We start from the raw sequence: 18076 nt of genomic DNA, 5'->3' as shown, positions 1-18076 counted from the left end.
ACCACATTTCCCTACCACATAAACAAATTGAAGACTCAGGATTCGGTCACCTTGGTCCATGTGCTTGTGTATTTTTAAAATCATACTCTGTGGATCAAGCACAAAGGATATGAGGTAGTACAGGAGATTTGTTTGTGCATGCAGTGGTGGCTTCTGTGTTTAAGGTATTAAATGTATAGAACAAAATTTTATGTTGTCTCCCAATCTCATTATTACTTGCTAGGTTTAGAGGAGAGAAAACAGCCAAGGAATGCATTTACTGTATTTACTTTTTCAGCTACAGTTTTTCATGTGATCAGTACACTGGCACTTCCTGGAAAACAAGGAGCTATATGAAACTTGAAGACTCAGTTTAATGCACCTCTGTTCTCAAACTGCCTGTAAATACATAAAATTAACTTGTAAAAGTGGATGTAAAAATGGAATTGGACACATTAGATCATTCCTGAATGACTTCACACAGCATTAATTTTGAATGGAAAATTATTTTTGTTTGAAAAAATGGGATCTGTGATTAATAAAGCTCATCTGTTACCCCAATGTGACTGAAAAATGTAAACAACATACAAAATTATATACATAGGTCACCTGTACCAGATAAATTAATCCAATTTTATCTAGTCTTATTATTCAGTGCTTGCTTCTGGGTTCTCTCATACTAGTTTACCAAAAAAACTTAGATCAAAAATTCCTTTAATGCACTTTTGAATAAATAAGACTCTGAACTAAACCATTAAATATGCATATCCCATAGGAAAGCTGGATCTGGATCCAAAATTTGCAGCTAGGGCGCCTCTCTGCTTGTTGCTGGGCTGTTTAAATTGCTTTCTGTAGAAAATCTTGGATTGTCAGCAGCATAGTCTAACCAAATCAAAAGGATGAGTCCTCGACTGTTCTGTCAGAACAACTTCTAAGATATTTGTGCCTTCGTTTACACCCAGGCTAATATTTTGATTTAGTATGTCATAAAGCAAATGACAATATGCTCCTTTTTAATTTGTTGGATACTTGTACTGTCTACAGCTTCCTATCAATCCAGAAACATATTCCAACAAAATTATTATAAAGAGAGTACAAGGACATTTTATTCCAGCTCACAACTTCATCTGAGCTCAAAATAAATGTAGTTCCATACTGGGGCAGAGAATATAGTTTTGGACTTCTTACTCTTGTTATTCAATCTTTCATCCAGCAGAAACACAAGGCATTTCTACTCAGTGTTTATTTTCAAGCCAGATACAAAAACTATACCATTAAAAAGTTTTTCAAAGCAAATCCAAGGACTGCATTAACAAAAGGCTACTGCAATAAAAGCAACTTTGTAAAATTTACAATTAGCTTAACAGTTTGAAACTTTTTCTCTCTCTTTCCCCCCACCTTACCCTTGGCGGGGGGGTGGGGAGGGGGAGACTACTACCAAAGCTTAGAAGTAACTAAAAGGCTCAGACTTTAAATCTGGCAATCAGTATCAGTCCATGGAATTAAGTCCTTCTTTTTTGCTACTAACTAAAGACCCATGTCTGGACATTTTTCTCTGGAGGGGAAGGGACCTTTCCTTCCATTCTGTACCATGTTTCTTTTACAGCTGGCATCTTTGGAGGAGTTCACAATACCATTCATGTGAATGAAACGGATGTATCCTACTGGCTGTAATAACAGCAAGGCCACTTCAAAAGCCACAGGGACAGCTAAAACAAATCAGCTATTACACAGATTAGCAATAGGAGTTGGAAGAACATTATTTGTGCTTTGACCCTGCCGTGCTTTGACCCTGGTTCCCCAAGGAGGCAGGATTTTGCGTATTCAAAGTTGTGGCATTTTTTTGGCATGCCTTGCAATTTGTTTCAGAACAGCAAGATTGGATCCCTGTTGTGATGTTTCTGCTGACACATTTTTGGTCTTTATACAGTTTTCCTGTGGCTGACAGCTTTATTACTGCTTCCTTAGCCATTATTCAATTCTAGTTTAGAAGGTGCAACTGCTACTATGTTTGTGTTCCCCTGTGGCTTTAAACCAAGGGGGACATTGAAATAGGGTTGGCTACTATTGTAAACAAAATAATTTCCCCCAAATTTGGACAGTTGCTTTTATTATTATTCTTTGGTCATTTGAAAAGCAGACAGGAGGGTATAAGCCTGTTGCTGATTCATTAAAAATTAGTGAGAAGCAGGTGTGTAATTGGAATATAAAGTAAAACTTGATTGTCATTTTGTCAAATGTGTGATTTGCATCATGCCCAGCACCATGATATCTTTATACATGTAAGGACTATACAGTCGCTAGTGGTTGGGTATTGCCTGTGATGATGATGATGATGATGACTGATCATGATTTAATAGTTGTGTTGCAGTAGTTCCCAAAGGTCACAGTAAGGATTGGGGTTGTGCTAGGTGCTGTATACATATATAGAAAGACACAGCTCCTGTCCCAAAGAGCTTACAATCGAAACAGAGTGACATTAAACATTAATAAACAGAAAGGCTTACATTGTTGGGGTTTTTGTTGGGGTTGTTGTTTCTGAAGGTAATATGTGTCTGAGACACTACTTTTTTCAAACACACACACACTGTTAAGAGTCCAATCTCTCTCCCATTATGGTTTATATGAATTTTAACTTTGACATTTACAGGAGCCAAAGCAGCACCTATAATTTATCCACAAACTGGAGTAATTGGGAATGCTCCTGTGAGTAAGAAAGCCTGCAGAATTTGGCCTTAAGTTTACAAATAAATTGTTACAAAGAGACTTTAATGTATTTTTTATCTGATGACTCTGGAAATAATTTCATTAGAACATGGAAAATTAAATCGTTTGCACGCAATTTTTTACTAGCAGCTAATTATATTTTCAGACAAAGATCAAACAAAACGCCCAATGTGAACACTTTCAAGCTTTGGGAAAGCTTGGACTCCTGTTTAATTTTACTTTGGGTAAGGGTTTTGCTGCTGTTGTCATTATGTTTATCACCAAACACAGATTACACAGTTATTGATCTAAAATATATGGTATCCAGTCACATTCACCTGCACTCTAAGGAAAAATACTAGCACCCAGTTTGGCTGTGTGACAGATTACTGAAGTCTAGAAGGAAAGAGTGGTTCCTCAATTTCTAACCTATTCTTAAAAGTTATTTAAAAAGCAGACATTTCATATAAGCAGCAGGGCAGCGGATGATTAAAAGACCACAGAGGAAGAAGTGGTACTGTGCCTACTTATGTTATATCTTAGCAGAGAAAGGATTTCCTCCAGAGCACAGTTCTTGGTTTCAAGACAGTGGTTGTACAAGTTAAACCTACAGCCTTAGTTACAATAAACTTGATATTCTAAGGACTTCTACAGCAAGTGAGATCCGTTGAACTCAGATATCATTACAGAAAAGAGCAGATTTTGACTTAAAGAAGAGAAAGACCTTTGTTACAAAACCTGAAACAAACAGAACAGGTGAAACTGGCTTTACCTGGCATGTTTTCTATAAAGACAAAACTTGAACCAGATATTTTAATCTTCTGGCAAATCACATCTGAATTTCAAGTGAACCTGGCCCAGGTTTTTTGTTATTTTGCATGGAAATCATATCAGATTCAGTGGTTTTACATGGCTTGATACCAAACCAGATAAATCCTGGCAATTCTGGCAGAGTTGTGCTATGAATTTTGAAGTACATTCAAATAGTCTGAGAATGAAGTAAATGATGGACTCTCAAAGGTTCCATAATAGCCAGCTTGTGAATGGAAACATGCAGAGTTGGCCCTTTGCTCTGACTCTCACTCCAACATGCCACTTTCTCCTGCTATGTGAGAAGTAGCCAGCCTGCAGGGGTTTCAGAAGGGAACGATGAAACACTTTTGCATTACATCATGCAGTTGTGGATTGCATTGTGGAGTAGTTTCCTTGGTCACTAGAAGCGCTGTACAAGCAGCTTCCCAAAATAAGAACAAAGCTCTCACATGAGACTGGTATGTCTTAGGGTTGCCAAGCCTCCAGCATTGGCCTGGAGTCTCCAGGAATTAAAGATTAATCTTTAATTAAAGATTATGTCATGTGATGAAATCTCCAGGAATACATACAACTAAAATTAGCAACCCTAAATTTTCTGCAAAAGGCCCATGAAAAGAAGCTGCAGATTCTGGATTTGAATTTGTTCAAAGTTTGAGGATATTGGAACTGAAGTTTTGATTTGAGCATATTTTACTGTAGTTACATTTTTGATGGCAAGCATGAAGGTGGGTACATTATCAATTAAACTCTTTCCAGGGTATTTTTTTCTTCATTAGTGATGATAGTCTAAAGTATGTTTTTTTAACACCAGAAAACTTCTAGCTGAGGAGGAAAAATGGCAAATAATTCCAACCGTTCCAATAAACTATCATGTTTGACTACTATATAACCTAAAAGTGGCAGAGGATGTGGAATATGTACAGTTTGCTTCCTTACCAGTTTTCACAGAAGAACAGAAGTAAATGTTTAGAAAGATGAATACAAACCTTCCCGCCTGGCATCAGATGGGATTAACATATTTCTCATTCCACAAATGTATTTTTGCTGAGTAGGATTAATGTTTGCCATGTCATAAACAAAAGAACTGCTCCATAAATTACAGCATAAACATCTTAAAGTACTTTAGATGTTTAAAGTAAGTGTGAAATCTGTCATCAAAAGGTATAATGACACTTTCCACAGTGCTGTGACACAGAGTTTTGTTGGTCAGAGACTAAATTTTATTTCCTGTTCCTGGTCATCTGCCATGGGTCAAAGAATAATACTTCTATCACACAACAGGGATTCCACTGATTCTAGTGGTACTGTTACCTCTTTCTTTAAAAGAAACAAAAACAAAATAGACCCCAAATACAATTAAAATATGATAGCTTTCACAAATAACTACTATAACAAACAAATGGAGATATCTAGAACTATCTGACTCCCTGGCAGATGACGATTATTCTGATGTTTACTTAATATCTATTCGTAATGTCTGTCACTGAATGAACCTCAGTGGCTTTCTGATTCCATGGCTACTTCTTATTCTAAACAGTTCTTTCTGCAGTAGCTTCTTCAGCGGCCCACAGTGGATCTGCATTATGGAGCCTGCATTTGCTGCTCCTGGTATTTTTCACTGATACATGACTGGACTGGGTGTCTACGTACTCCTAATTGCTGACTTACTTCAGTGGCTGTTCTCACATCTTCTTGTTTGGATATGGTTATAAACCAACGGGCAGATTCACCAGCCAGAGAAGGTAAAACATTTAAGTCCTTTTCCTCAAGGCTCCCTTTATTAACTCAAAAAGATGAAAAATCACTTGGCAACAACCACCACCTTTTTAGCTTTCAGAAAGCTGGAAGAGGATATGTCCCTCTGCTTTCTTTTTATAGTCCCACCCTAGACCAGCCATGTAATAGGCAGGGAACCTTTCTACCTCTTGTACATTGGGCCATAGGAGTGCCTATACACTTTGTCACAGTGATGTATATGCATTCTGCAATGTTCGCTTACAAACCTACCTGAGCTTTGGTCTTCAAAAACAACAGACGCAACCAAATTTCCTCCTATGATGTGTTACCTCTCTAGTATGTTTTTTCGCTATAAAAGCCAGACACTTGCCCCAGATAAACACATCTGTGGCAACAAGAAAGATACTTATAGAGATTTCTTTAAACATTATACATTTGAATTAACCAATTAGGATTATGGTGGTAATCTTGAAATAATATTTGTATAATTTAGAAATACAACTCGGTGTCCGTTCCGTAGCTTGCTCCCATGCTAATTCAGAGCCCATCTACACTGCATGAAGAAACATGGGCTAGCACAGTTCTTTGTCAGGGTTAGGGACATCCATATCATCACTCATTTTATTGACAGTGTATAAAACATAATAGGCTACAGACTAAAACACAGGCTAAAAGGTTATTCCTTAACATGGTTACAGAATTGTCTTTTCCCAACCACACTGGAGATTAAAAAAAAAAAAAAAAGCTATAACACTGTTGTTTTCCTGTAGCGAGATTCTTAGGCATAAGGTTTACAACATTGTTTAAACACACAGTTTTAATTTGGTTGTGGTAGAACTGGGTAATAACATAGTTTGATGTGCCATGTGGAGGGGGCCAAACCTTGAGTTTAAAATGTGCTTTAGCTCAAGTAGAGATCCAAGCCAAAACATGATTTTTTAATCCTGTTTCTAAAACATGGTTTGGATCCCTCCACAATGGCCAGTTAAATTGTGCCTCAAGCAAATGTAAAGTATGATTAAGAGGGTTTTAAAACATATTAAAAAGCACTAGGCCTCATACTAATTTCCCTAGTCATTAGAAACACACTGACAAAGGCAAATTTATTATCTATAGGGCTGATGAAACAATAACCTTACAGGTTTCAGAGTAACAGCCGTGTTAGTCTGTATTCGCAAAAAGAAAAGGAGTACTTGTGGCACCTTAGAGACTAACCAATTTATTTGAGCATGAGCTTTCGTGAGCTACAGCTCACTTCATCAGATGCATACCGTGGAAACTGCAGCAGACTTTATATATACACAGAGAATATGAAACAATACCTCCTCCCACCCCACTGTCCAATTAAGGATCTACAACCTATCCTAAAGGATGACCCAACACTCTCACAAATCTTGGGAGACAGGCCAGTCCTTGCCTACAGACAGCCCCGCAACCTGAAGCAAATACTCACCAACAACCACATACCACACAACAGAACCACTAACCCAGGAACTTATCCTTGCAACAAAGCCCGTTGCCAATTGTGCCCACATATCTATTCAGGGGACACCATCACAGGGCCTAATAACATCAGCCACACTATCAGAGGCTCGTTCACCTGCACATCCACCAATGTGATTTATGCCATCATGTGCCAGCAATGCCCCTCTGCCATGTACATTGGTCAAACTGGACAGTCTCTACGTAAAAGAATAAATGGACACAAATCAGATGTCAAGAATTATAACATTCATAAACCAGTCGGAGAACACTTCAATCTCTCTGGTCACGCAATCACAGACATGAAGGTCGCTATCTTAAAACAAAAAAACTTCAAATCCAGACTCCAGCGAGAAACTGCTGAATTGGAATTCATTTGCAAATTGGATACTATTAATTTAGGCTTAAATAGAGACTGGGAGTGGCTAAGTCATTATGCAAGGTAGCCTATTTCCTCTTGTTTTTTCCTACCCCCCCCCCGATGTTCTGGTTTAACTTGGATTTAAACTTGGAGAGTGGTCAGTTTGGATGAGCTATTACCAGCAGGAGAGTGAGTTTGTGTGTGTATGGGGGTGGGTTTTTGGAGGGGGGTGAGGGAGTGAGAGAACCTGGATTTGTGCAGGAAATGGCCTAACTTGATTATCATGCACATTGTGTAAAGAGTTGTCACTTTGGATGGGCTATCACCAGCAGGAGAGTGAATTTGTGTGGGGGGGTGGAGGGTGAGAAAACCTGGATTTGTGCTGGAAATGGCTTTTAGATAAGCTATTACCAGCAGGACAGTGGGGTGGGAGGAGGTATTGTTTCATATTCTCTGTGTATATATAAAGTCTGCTGCAGTTTCCACGGTATGCATCTGATGAAGTGAGCTGTAGCTCACGAAAGCTCATGCTCAAATAAATTGGTTAGTCTCTAAGGTGCCACAAGTACTCCTTTTCTTTTTGCGAATAACCTTACAGACACTTGAAAAGCTTGCTGTGTTATCTATAAAGCTATTTACACTGGATGTGATCCAACACTTCACCTAGTATAATGTTCCTGACTCCCTCTGTGGTGAAATTACTTAAAGCTCAGTAGTCCCTGTAAGGCACATCCCTCCCTTGGAGTGGGGAAGAGGTGTAAAGATGCATTCTCCCCCAGGAAGTACCCAAGAGACAGTCTGCCTTAGGGAGCAGCAAATGCAGGCACACAGAGGCATATCATGGGGTGGAGCTTACTCCAAAGGTCCTAACTGAGGTATAGTGGGGGTAGAATCGTGGTCCCAGCGCCTCTCCACCAATGCGATGATCCTCGGGAGCAGTCTGGATATACACACATGTGCAGTGAATGCAATTGCAACTGACCCTTCTGAATACTGTGTGACGGAGAATGGCTTAGGCCCTGATCCTCAAAGATATTTAGGCACCCAACTCCTATTGATGTCTTGTGCTCTCTCCCTTCTGCACGTCTCCATAAAGGACAGGCATAATCTGGTTCCTGTTTAAATACAAGCCCAGAAGATTCTAGGACAACAAAGCCATGATAGCAAAGAGAAGTCCTTTCAAAGGTTTGCTGTGAGGAAGGGGGAGACATATGGCTTTTTGTGAAGATGTTCACGTGAATAAGGCTTGTAAGATTTAGTCCTCAATAAATAATTGGAAAAATGTGAGTCGCTATTAAGATCTGTTCAGCGCCTCTACCAGTGATGTGCAAAGGGAAATGCATATTTTCCCCTCTTGGGAAAACGTTCCAGTATGCCTAGTGACAAAAGAAGGAAATAAAGAAAAGTAAAAATGAATGAAAAAGAAATAGTAGTATACAATTATTTTTAACTGATATTCCTAGCATAGTTTGTCAAGAATTCCCTATAGCTGAGGCAAAAGGATCTAAAACAAAAATAATAGCATACTCAGTATTTAACAACCAGGATACATCTCTATTCTGCAGCCTCTCTGCACATGGAATTCCAAGTAATTTCACATGGAAGATTTACAGAATCAGCCCCATAATATTTAATTTTTATGTAAATAAAAGTCTAATGAAAATTGGCCTTTGTAATGAAGGAAACTACTAATAGAAAGGCTGTTGCATATGAAATATGAAACGGATATAAATCCTATTTTATTCTTAATCTGTTATTAGTGGTAGATGATGCACACGCCAAATACAAAAACACTATTATCTCACAGATGTAGTATGTGAAAAGCAGTCTGTTCCCATAACAACAGGCAACTTTAGACTGTATTTTTCATCATTTCTAGCAGCAAAGATTAGGCTCACAAAATGAAAAATCTGTTTTAAAAAAAGGCTCAATAATGATTTTCTAAGCCACTGTGTATTGTATATTTAAGGAATGGATTTCAAATGCATTCAAATTTATTAACATTTGAGTGCCTTTAAATGAACTAACTAGAGGCATGATCTTGCAAAACCTTACTCACTTGAGAAAATCTTGCTTACATGATTAGTCCCACTGGAGAAAGCTCATGTGATGCAGGCTCAATCCTGCACAACCTTTTTGTCACATTCGGCTCTTACTTGTTCGTGCAACTAATTTATTAGATAGATTTGATAAACTGTAAAAAAGGTAATTTATCCTATCACTGCCATGCCAGTATAAGTAATTGAGAGAACGGCTAAATCGTCACCCTTTATATTAAGGGTGCATTTATGTTCATAAAGGATTAATAAAAGATTAATTGATGTTATAAGCATGCTACATACATGAGAAGTATGTGTTATAGATGGCTATAAGAACATCAGTAGATGGTATTAATTTGATTATAAGCCATGGATATAACCAGCCTATTGACCTAACAATTTATTAAAACATCTATCAATAATTTTTAGTTCTTTAAAACACATATATTAAGGTATCCTTAATATAAAATGTGATCAGAAGGATACATTTTTAGTACACTTCCCAAATACAAAGAATCTTTTTGTAATTTTGTTAACTACATTCTCATTACAAAAATACAAATTCATTAAAAGAAATAGCTTGGCCTAAGCATCAGAAGTTCTGGAATAATACACATGTATATCTTTTTGACTTGCAGATAATTAATATCTTGTGTTTATCAATATAATAAATGGTTTTACGCAATCCAGTGCAAAATGTCCATGCCAGGAATCCATAAATAGGGCACAACTATTAAGGCACACTGGATGCATTCTGTTCTGTCTCTGAGACCATCTTACCCTGTATGCTCCATCTCTGCAGTCGTGATAGGCTGTCATGCTCTTGAAGTATGTCCCTAACTTCTGATTAGTTTGAACTAACTCACTGAGGGCATTCTTAGAGAAAGATCTTTGCCCTTTTATTTAAGCTTGATACACTTTAGAAGGTAATGTAAGATGTACCTGGTCAACCCAGCTATTTGATGTTAGCTTGGTATAACTAGGAAGGTCACTGGATCACCTTATTTGAATTGGATTAGGTGAGGTTGGATATGCCTACCCTGCAAATTAAGGTGTGATTGCAGGACTGGGTCGTATTGGCTATGTGTGAACCAACACATAGTAAGAGACAGTCCCTGGCCTGAAAAGTTATAATCAAAGGTCCTGGTTCTGCAACATACATGTGCCATGAGCAATTTTATGCATGTGAGTAGTATAGTTAAACACTTGCTTAAGTGGCTGGAGGATCAGACCGCACAGGATGCAACTGACTGGTAACAAGCAAACAAAAGGAGTGGGGGAGGGAAGATTAGGGTAACAGTGACAGGAAGGCATGCTTATGTATACAGACTACATGCAAAGCTTGCAAGTTTGAAGGTATTTTAAGAAATGAATAAAAATGAGACATGTTTTAAATTAACATTGCTTGTAACATGATAACTGTTCCCCTGCACTGTTTGCAACCCAAATGACTTGCACTGTCCTAGTGCATGAAAACCAACAAGTGAAATTGACTATAAAATAGACACCTCTATCTTCACTGTAAAAAGTGAGACAAGTGCAAACATTAAAAGCTGAGTGAAGGAAATATTTAACAAACAATATAAATAGTGTAAAGTGAAATGAAATGTTAGTACACTTTCAGTTTTAGTCATCAAAGGTGATATTTATAGGTAAAGAATACTTTTTACATGACAGTAAGAAGGTGGCTGGCCCTTTAAACAAAAGGCCACTGGGTGTACCTCCACTTGTGACTGATCATCTGGGGGACAGCTGATGCTGGGATCAAACTCTTTGGGGACAAGGATCATCTTTTTGTTCTGTTTGTACAGCATCTAGCAGAATTGGGTCCTGGTTCTTAACTAGGGCCCCTAGGCAGTGCTTACATAATGGTGGCAGCTGGGGTGTCAATCACTTTCTACAGAAATGAAAGTGACATCACTTCTGGCTGTCCTCCTGCCCTCCACCAAACCTCTCTCCTGCAACCTCAGCCCCATCAATTCTTCCCCCTCAGCCTCACCTCTGCTCCTCCTGAGCTCTTGGGGTTCTCCAGTCCCCTCTCCCAGGCCTGGGGGGCTGTAGTAGGGTCCCCTCTTTCTCTTCCCAGGGCTGGTGTTGCAGGGAGGGAAAGAAGAGGCGGGAGGAGTAGAACTGCCATCCTATTGCTCATAAGAGGGGACAAAAGGGGAGGCAAGGGCAGAGGAGCGGAGAGAGTGGAGCCATTCTGAGCTGCTGGGCTTTTTCTTCTGGCATGTCCCTCCTGCGAGAATGGTGTTGCCTCCAGAGGGGAGACTGGCTGCTCTAGGCCAGGAGGTGGGGAAAACAGCCAATCAGAGGGGGCTTAATATAAATTTTATTTCACCCGTCTGAGAGCTGTTGCAAGCAGGCACACTTTAAGCGCTGCTGCTAGGTGCTACAGTGATACAAATAAATAATAATAATAATAAAATAAATAATTAAGAAGTACCAGCAAGTAGTTCAGTTCTGCTGGATAGAAGCAGGAAATAGGTAGGCTCCTACAGGAGACCCTGGGGCAAAGGAAAGAACCCAGGTTATATAGGATTCTCAGGCAGATGTCCTGTAGAATGCTGCAGGGAGCAGGCTAGGAATAAGAAGGGAGAGGAGAGGCTTGCCTAACTCCCAGACAGGAGGCCTGTAGAGAGTAATCCAATAGGGAGCAGATAGGCCCTTCCAGAAGCCCCCTCAGGGGAAAGGAGACGACTGGTAAATTGAATTTGTGTTTAAATGTTTCATTTTGAAGGAATAAAACCAAAACCCTGAAGAAAGGAGATTAGAATTCCACGGCTGGAGCGTGTTCTATGCTGCATGGGCTGACGAATTAGCCCATTGATTTACAGTTACTTATCTTGACAGTGTCTCTTGAAAAAAAAAAGTGAACATTGCTGCTGTGCATGAAGTTTGCTTTTGTTGAAGACCAAGAGCCAAGTGCTACTGTCAATGGAATAATTCACATAACACGGCAAATAGGATTTGGTCCATATAGTAGTAATCTGTCACTTTTGAAGAGGGGACTAGAACATAATTTCTGCTAGTAAATATACACAACTTTTACCATTCTCGTCACTTTTCACATATGTCAGCTCTATAGAACAGAACCATTCCTGAATAATGCTTGTAAACTAAATCTAATTATTGTTAAATTATGATTATAGATTCAGAACATGATGGATTTCAATCTTTGTTTGTTTCACTACACAAACATTCATCATTGACACTGCAAACTATAAGACAAATTTAAAAGGAAAACAAAACTATTGGTCTAATTGCACAATTTTTCTCTTTAGCCAATCTTAAATGAGGCTTGGATAGATAATGCATAAGGCCAATTTCACTGGTATGCTTCAGCAGCTTTGGCAATACAAAGTAACTGTAAACAGTATAAGAGCAGCAAAAAGCAGCCAGAGTGACTGATGAATCTGGCCCTAAAGGTAGAGAAACTGTAATACGACCCAGTCCTTCACTCCTTACTCAAACAAAGGTCCTGCTGAAGTCAATGGAAAATTTGCCAAAGAAAAGAGTGTTGGATTAAGTCATCCTTTGGAAAATCTTTCAATATAATCCCACACGGTTGTAAAGAATATATTCTTCCAGCAACTTGAAATGAACTCTTGAAGGGTTTGGAAAGGTAAAATGATGTGCAATTTGTGATGGGACAATTATCATGGGAAAGACGTATATGTATGATAATATAATCGTTTTCCTTAATAACTGTAAACGCCATCTCTTTCGACAAATTGCTGAGGAAGTGGGGTTCTATGCATTTTGGGGTGGGGGGCGCTCTGGCACAGAGATGGTCTTGCTCACTGTCAGTAATAAAATCATTATCCTGTTTGTTCTTAGACATATTGGCAAACTCAGTTAATTTGTTTTTAAAACCAACTACCTGGAACTGAGGCTTTTGTAGTGAGATAATTAGGCCGTACAAAAGACGCCCTGTATTTTCTCTTAGCCTAACAACACCAAAATAAATGTCTTGATTTCTCAATGCTACCATAACACACACACCAGCTGAACAATCAGTACTTGCCTCTGAGAAAAGGCCACAGTTTAAACTCTATGAGAATGAAAGATTAGCAGTAAAAGGATGGCATAGTGGAGTTTAAGGTTAGTCTTGACAGGGTAAAAATTAGAATCACATTTTTCATTTTAAATCCTCTGGTGATTCATAATATAAAAAGGCAGCATGTGAGAAAAATGCTAGGTGTCATCTTAATACTAACTGCATATAAAGAAAAACCTTGTGTTGCAAAAGTATCATCACAGTCATAAAACCATTTACGCTCTTCCATCTGAAGAGGGGATCTCATACATATAAAACCTCACCCCACTATGTGAGGAGCAGAGTTTTCAAGCCGACGCAGGGCTTGTCCTGACAAAGGAATTAAACCTTAGTAGCAAACCACGTGAGGCATCTGACATGTCCTACCTGTCAGAAAAATAAACCCAGTATGCCGAGTGAATAAAGAACCAACACACACACAAATGATCAGTTTTTCCAGGGAGGGGATTCCTAGAGCGAGCTTCTTCAGGAGACAAAACAAAACAAAACAAAACAAGTTGAGTCTAGCCAAGGATACTGCTGTGCCAAGAGTGAACAAGAACGAGACTTTAAAATGTGAGGTGCCCATTGTCTTATAAAGCAAAATTCACGATGCGAGAGACATGCTTTAAACTTAACCCACCGAGCCGGAGCCTCCCTCCATAGGAGGGAAACTTTGGCAGAGCTCCTTAGCTATCAGGGGCGTGCAGATGGCTCCACGCCCGAGGTCTCGGTGGGACAGGGAACCCACACCCGAATCATTCATCTTCTCGCATGCAGAGCTGCTGCCTTCCCCACCCCCGCCACGGAAAGTTTAGAGGTCACGAAAAGTCTCTTACCTGTTGATTTTCAGGGCAAATGCCCTTCTGTCAGCTGCGGGTAAAGTGGCCATGCTTGACAGCGTCCCTCGGATTTTAAGATCCCTAGGAGGGGAGAGGCTGGTAATTTCCACCCAGGGCGTTTATGATGTGTACCATACCAAGGGCTAAAGAGAGAGTTTCATCTGACAGTTCTGGGTGGAAACTTCCGCATTTCACCTTCCTCACTGAAATTGGCCAAGTGGGAGGGCTCAGCTACTGACTTATCCTCTAGAGACCAGCCTGCCCAATTCCGGGGCTCCCGGTGCGCTGAAAATCAAAATACCCGGAGCTGCCTGGGCATCCTTCCCCATCAAGCCCTCCCGTTTGGTAATTCTGGTAAGGATCCTGCCCGGCTCCAATTTTATAACAGGGACTATAATGGTCCCTTGATAGGCGGCTGGAAATTCAGCCCTCATTCTGAATATAGCTTTTCGCCTCGTTAGAAACCTGCTTCGATATGTTTGACTGGTCCAGAGGGGTTCACGCAGGAAGATGGGAATTTAAATAGGCACTAAGGATGGACTAGTTCCCCCACGGTAACCGGAGAGAGAGCAAAGCGTCTGTCTCCCATGCTGTTTGGAAACTTTGTTTGCTAATATTTCGGCTTCCTCTTGCACAACTGGAAGAAACGAATCTTTGCAGACTCTGAAGGAGGCTGACTCTTCTCAGTAGTGTCACTCTCGCTTGTACTGAAAGCAACTTCCAGCGGACTCTGGGCTTGCAAGAAAACCATTACATTAGATTAAAGGGATTCTTCCAGTGAGGATCTCTACGATTCAGTTCTGATCCCATCCTTCTTCTGGGGACAAAATGTTTCCATGCAGCCTCTTAAGAACAATTATGGCCATTTTCTAAGTTGTTTCCGCCATTCTTTGTACACAACAAATAAAATCCTTTCTGGGTGTGAATACTCAAAGGTGTAATACGGGATGATAAAATAGATCCTGTTATTAAATAAATGTCATGCTCCAGTGAGTGGTAGGTACAACTAAATCCTCAAAGATGATCGTTCCAATCGTGTACCACCTGAAAGGTGAACTCTCACTATAACTTAGAGCCAGGATTACATTAACACAAGAAATAGAGGAGGAAACGTTTTTCTCCTTCCAGTATGTCCCAATTTCCACTGGATGAGATGATACTGGATCTTTACTTAATATGCATTTTTACTGGTATAAATTTGTACATATATGTTACTGAATCAAGCTATGTGTAACAAAGGGGTGAGAGACAGAGACATATACTAGTTACCATTGTACAGTAACCAGAAGTTGGTTCTGTACAGTGGTGTAATTATATTCACTATTGTACTTCTTGTTCCTCCTTCTTTCCCTTCATTTGGGGAGGGGGAGTGTTAGCTTAAAAGGACATTTTACAGCTTTTTTTAAAAAAATTAAGATTATTTTATGATTTATTATTTCATAAATTGATGATTCTTTAAACTGTTTCTTTACTGATATTTTCTCTTTTGCTTGTGCACACTGGTTTGTTATTGAAGATTTTCTAGCTTGTAAAGATGATAAACACGAGTGCACCTATTATGAAAAAAACAACAACCCCTTAAATGTATACAGTTACATGGATGCTACAGATGGATACAAGGGAATCAGAGTAAGTCCAGTGTTAGGCCTCCAAACTGTGACAATCTCCCATTAATTCTATACTCTGTACTGGAATGCTGGAAACAGAGTTGCCATACTATGGGCCAGATTCTGATACCCTGACGTACACCCATTCCCCTCCTGCTTCTGTAGATTTCAATGGGATGCCTTGCAGAGTATGGTGCTAGTTGCTGTAAGGCTGGCAGAATCTGGCTTTCTTGTTTAAAAGTACTTTAAACCAATCTTAAATGAAGGGCTCATTTAAGATTATGAAGTGAAATTAGGTAGTTTCATACATATAAACCACCTGATCAAGGTTGTAAGAACTCTTTTCAGAGTTCTTACTATATGCCTCAGGGGAAAGAAAGGAGCAGCTGGAGAGCTGAGGGATTTAACAGAAAAACTAAAACAAATGAATCACTGTGTATGGAAACAAATCTGGACATGTAAACAAAACACATCAGGAATTTACAGAATCAGGGAGACCCAAGAGGAGGGTCTGAAAAATACAAAGAAAAGAGAATATGTTCTTTTGGAAAGAATGGATGTTAACTGGAAACCAGTTATATATCACTAGGTATAAATGGAATTGGATGTTTTATTATGTGAGTCTTGTGCATATGCACAAGACGTTTTTCCCACAACACATTGGCACTGAGGTTGCTTACTGCTTGGCAATTGGGGTTTGCTCCCCTTTTCCTGGAGCACTGAGCAAGGGCTGTTCTGTTAAGATCAGGTGGGTCTCTCTCTCATGATTAATCTCTTATGAAGACAAGGGATACTGGACCTTGGTGGACCTCACTCCTTCCTATCTTTATCAGTTATGCATGCGGAGACATAGAGAAAGAGAATGGGCACTGGCAATCCTCCTGTAGAGCTATTCCAAGGCACACTGTAATTACAACTCCAGTTTGTGTGCTACTCATAACAATTCTAATTAAAAACACAATATTCAGCTTTGGATCAACAATTGCAATGTGTTCCAATCAGAAACATAGAAATAAATTAGAGAAATTTCATCCACCCTAATTTGATAAGTTATAACCACATTTTTGAAAATGCCTACTGATTTTGAGTACCTAAGTTCAGATACCACGGGCTTGATTTTCAAACCACCATCTACAGGTCCCACTGATTTTAATGGGATTTGTGGGCCCTCAGCACTACTGAAAATTGGGCATCCAAAATTAGTTTATGCTTTTGAAAATGGGGGCCTGTCTCTGATACACACCCCGGTTGGTCTTGCATGGAATTGATGGAGACATAGGGTCTACTTTCCTCTGCACTATCATGTTCTTTTCAAGATTATAGCTTTAAAAAACAACACATGCCATGCTCACCGTAAGATGGAAAGCAATAGAATTAGAATTTATCTATTTTTTACATTGTGAAGATTGTGAAGACACCAATTACAGGCGAGGGAAGAGACATTACTGCTTTACAGTTCTTTCTTACACACAAAGTTGGATTCCCTGGTGTGTCAAGCTCACTTTGTATCACTTATAAAGGGAGGAGCTGTGGGGGAGTGCAAGTCTGCTATGCCCAATTTTCCACTGGTGTAGTCCTTGCATAAGGTACAGCTGCTTTTCTGCAACTTTAATTTGTGCCAGAGGCAGACAGCTATGAATCAGGGAGTCACAATCAGCTCCCTGACAGCACACTCTCTTGACTGTGACCACATACAGCTTGGGCACAGTGGAAAGTCAAACCCTTGATATTCCTAAAAAGTATTGTACAGACTAGTAATAATGGGTATTGTAAAACCCTATATTTCATTATTTGTTTATGGTAGCATCCACAATGTGCTAGGCACTTTCCAAACATTCAAGAAGCATCAGTCCCTACTCCAAGAAGCTCACAATCTAAAGACAGAAAGATAAGAAAACACAATGTAATGGAACAGAAATAACAGGAGGCAATTCCCCATTCATTCCCTAATTCATCTGTGTTAGCTGTAGTACTTTATACTGTAAAAATGTTTTATAATTTTTCCTTTTCTTCTTCTGCAGGACCCACAGAGGGAATTGATCCTTGCTGCTCTTTCTTTTTAAAAATCATTTTTAAAATTCCTGTTAAATTAAGTTCATTTTATTCAGTACGCTATGTATTTTTCTAGATGTATTTTCAGCATTTCTAAGTGTTCAAGAACAGCTGAATAAATGCTTCAGACCCTGTTCTACTTACGAAAAAGGGGTGGGAGGGAATTGTTGAGTAAAGTTCAGCAAGTGTTTTATCGTAACAGCTCAAATGGCATGGGAGCATGGACCTCTACGGTCCTTGCTTGTCTAATGGAGTCCCCTGAGACATACAGTTCAAAGCTGTCCACTGCTAACTGATTAAATTAATCAGTACTACCATTAATAATTAAAGATATATTTATATATCCTGCAGTCTATATTGCAAGTGTCTGTTTTGCTGTCTGCAACAATTAAGTGCACATAGCTAGGTCCTTGAGAAGC

At 39.3% G+C, this 18076-nt stretch overlaps 1 protein-coding gene across 1 annotated transcript in view; it reads right to left on the bottom strand.

Moving 5' to 3' along the window:
- Positions 1 to 14175, bottom strand: part of DOCK8 (dedicator of cytokinesis 8) — a 132815-nt gene extending 118640 nt beyond the window's left edge. The window contains exon 1 of the mRNA XM_077817612.1: positions 13996 to 14175. Within this exon, the coding sequence (XP_077673738.1) occupies positions 13996 to 14048 (53 nt within the window). The 5' untranslated portion in view covers positions 14049 to 14175. The remainder of the gene's footprint in view (positions 1 to 13995) is intronic.
- Between the last annotated feature and the right edge of the window lie 3901 nt (positions 14176 to 18076).

The sequence above is a fragment of the Eretmochelys imbricata genome, chromosome 5 (genome assembly GCF_965152235.1).
Source record: "Eretmochelys imbricata isolate rEreImb1 chromosome 5, rEreImb1.hap1, whole genome shotgun sequence".
NCBI lineage: Eukaryota > Metazoa > Chordata > Testudines > Cheloniidae > Eretmochelys > Eretmochelys imbricata.
This window is presented reverse-complemented; position numbering and strand designations above follow the sequence as displayed.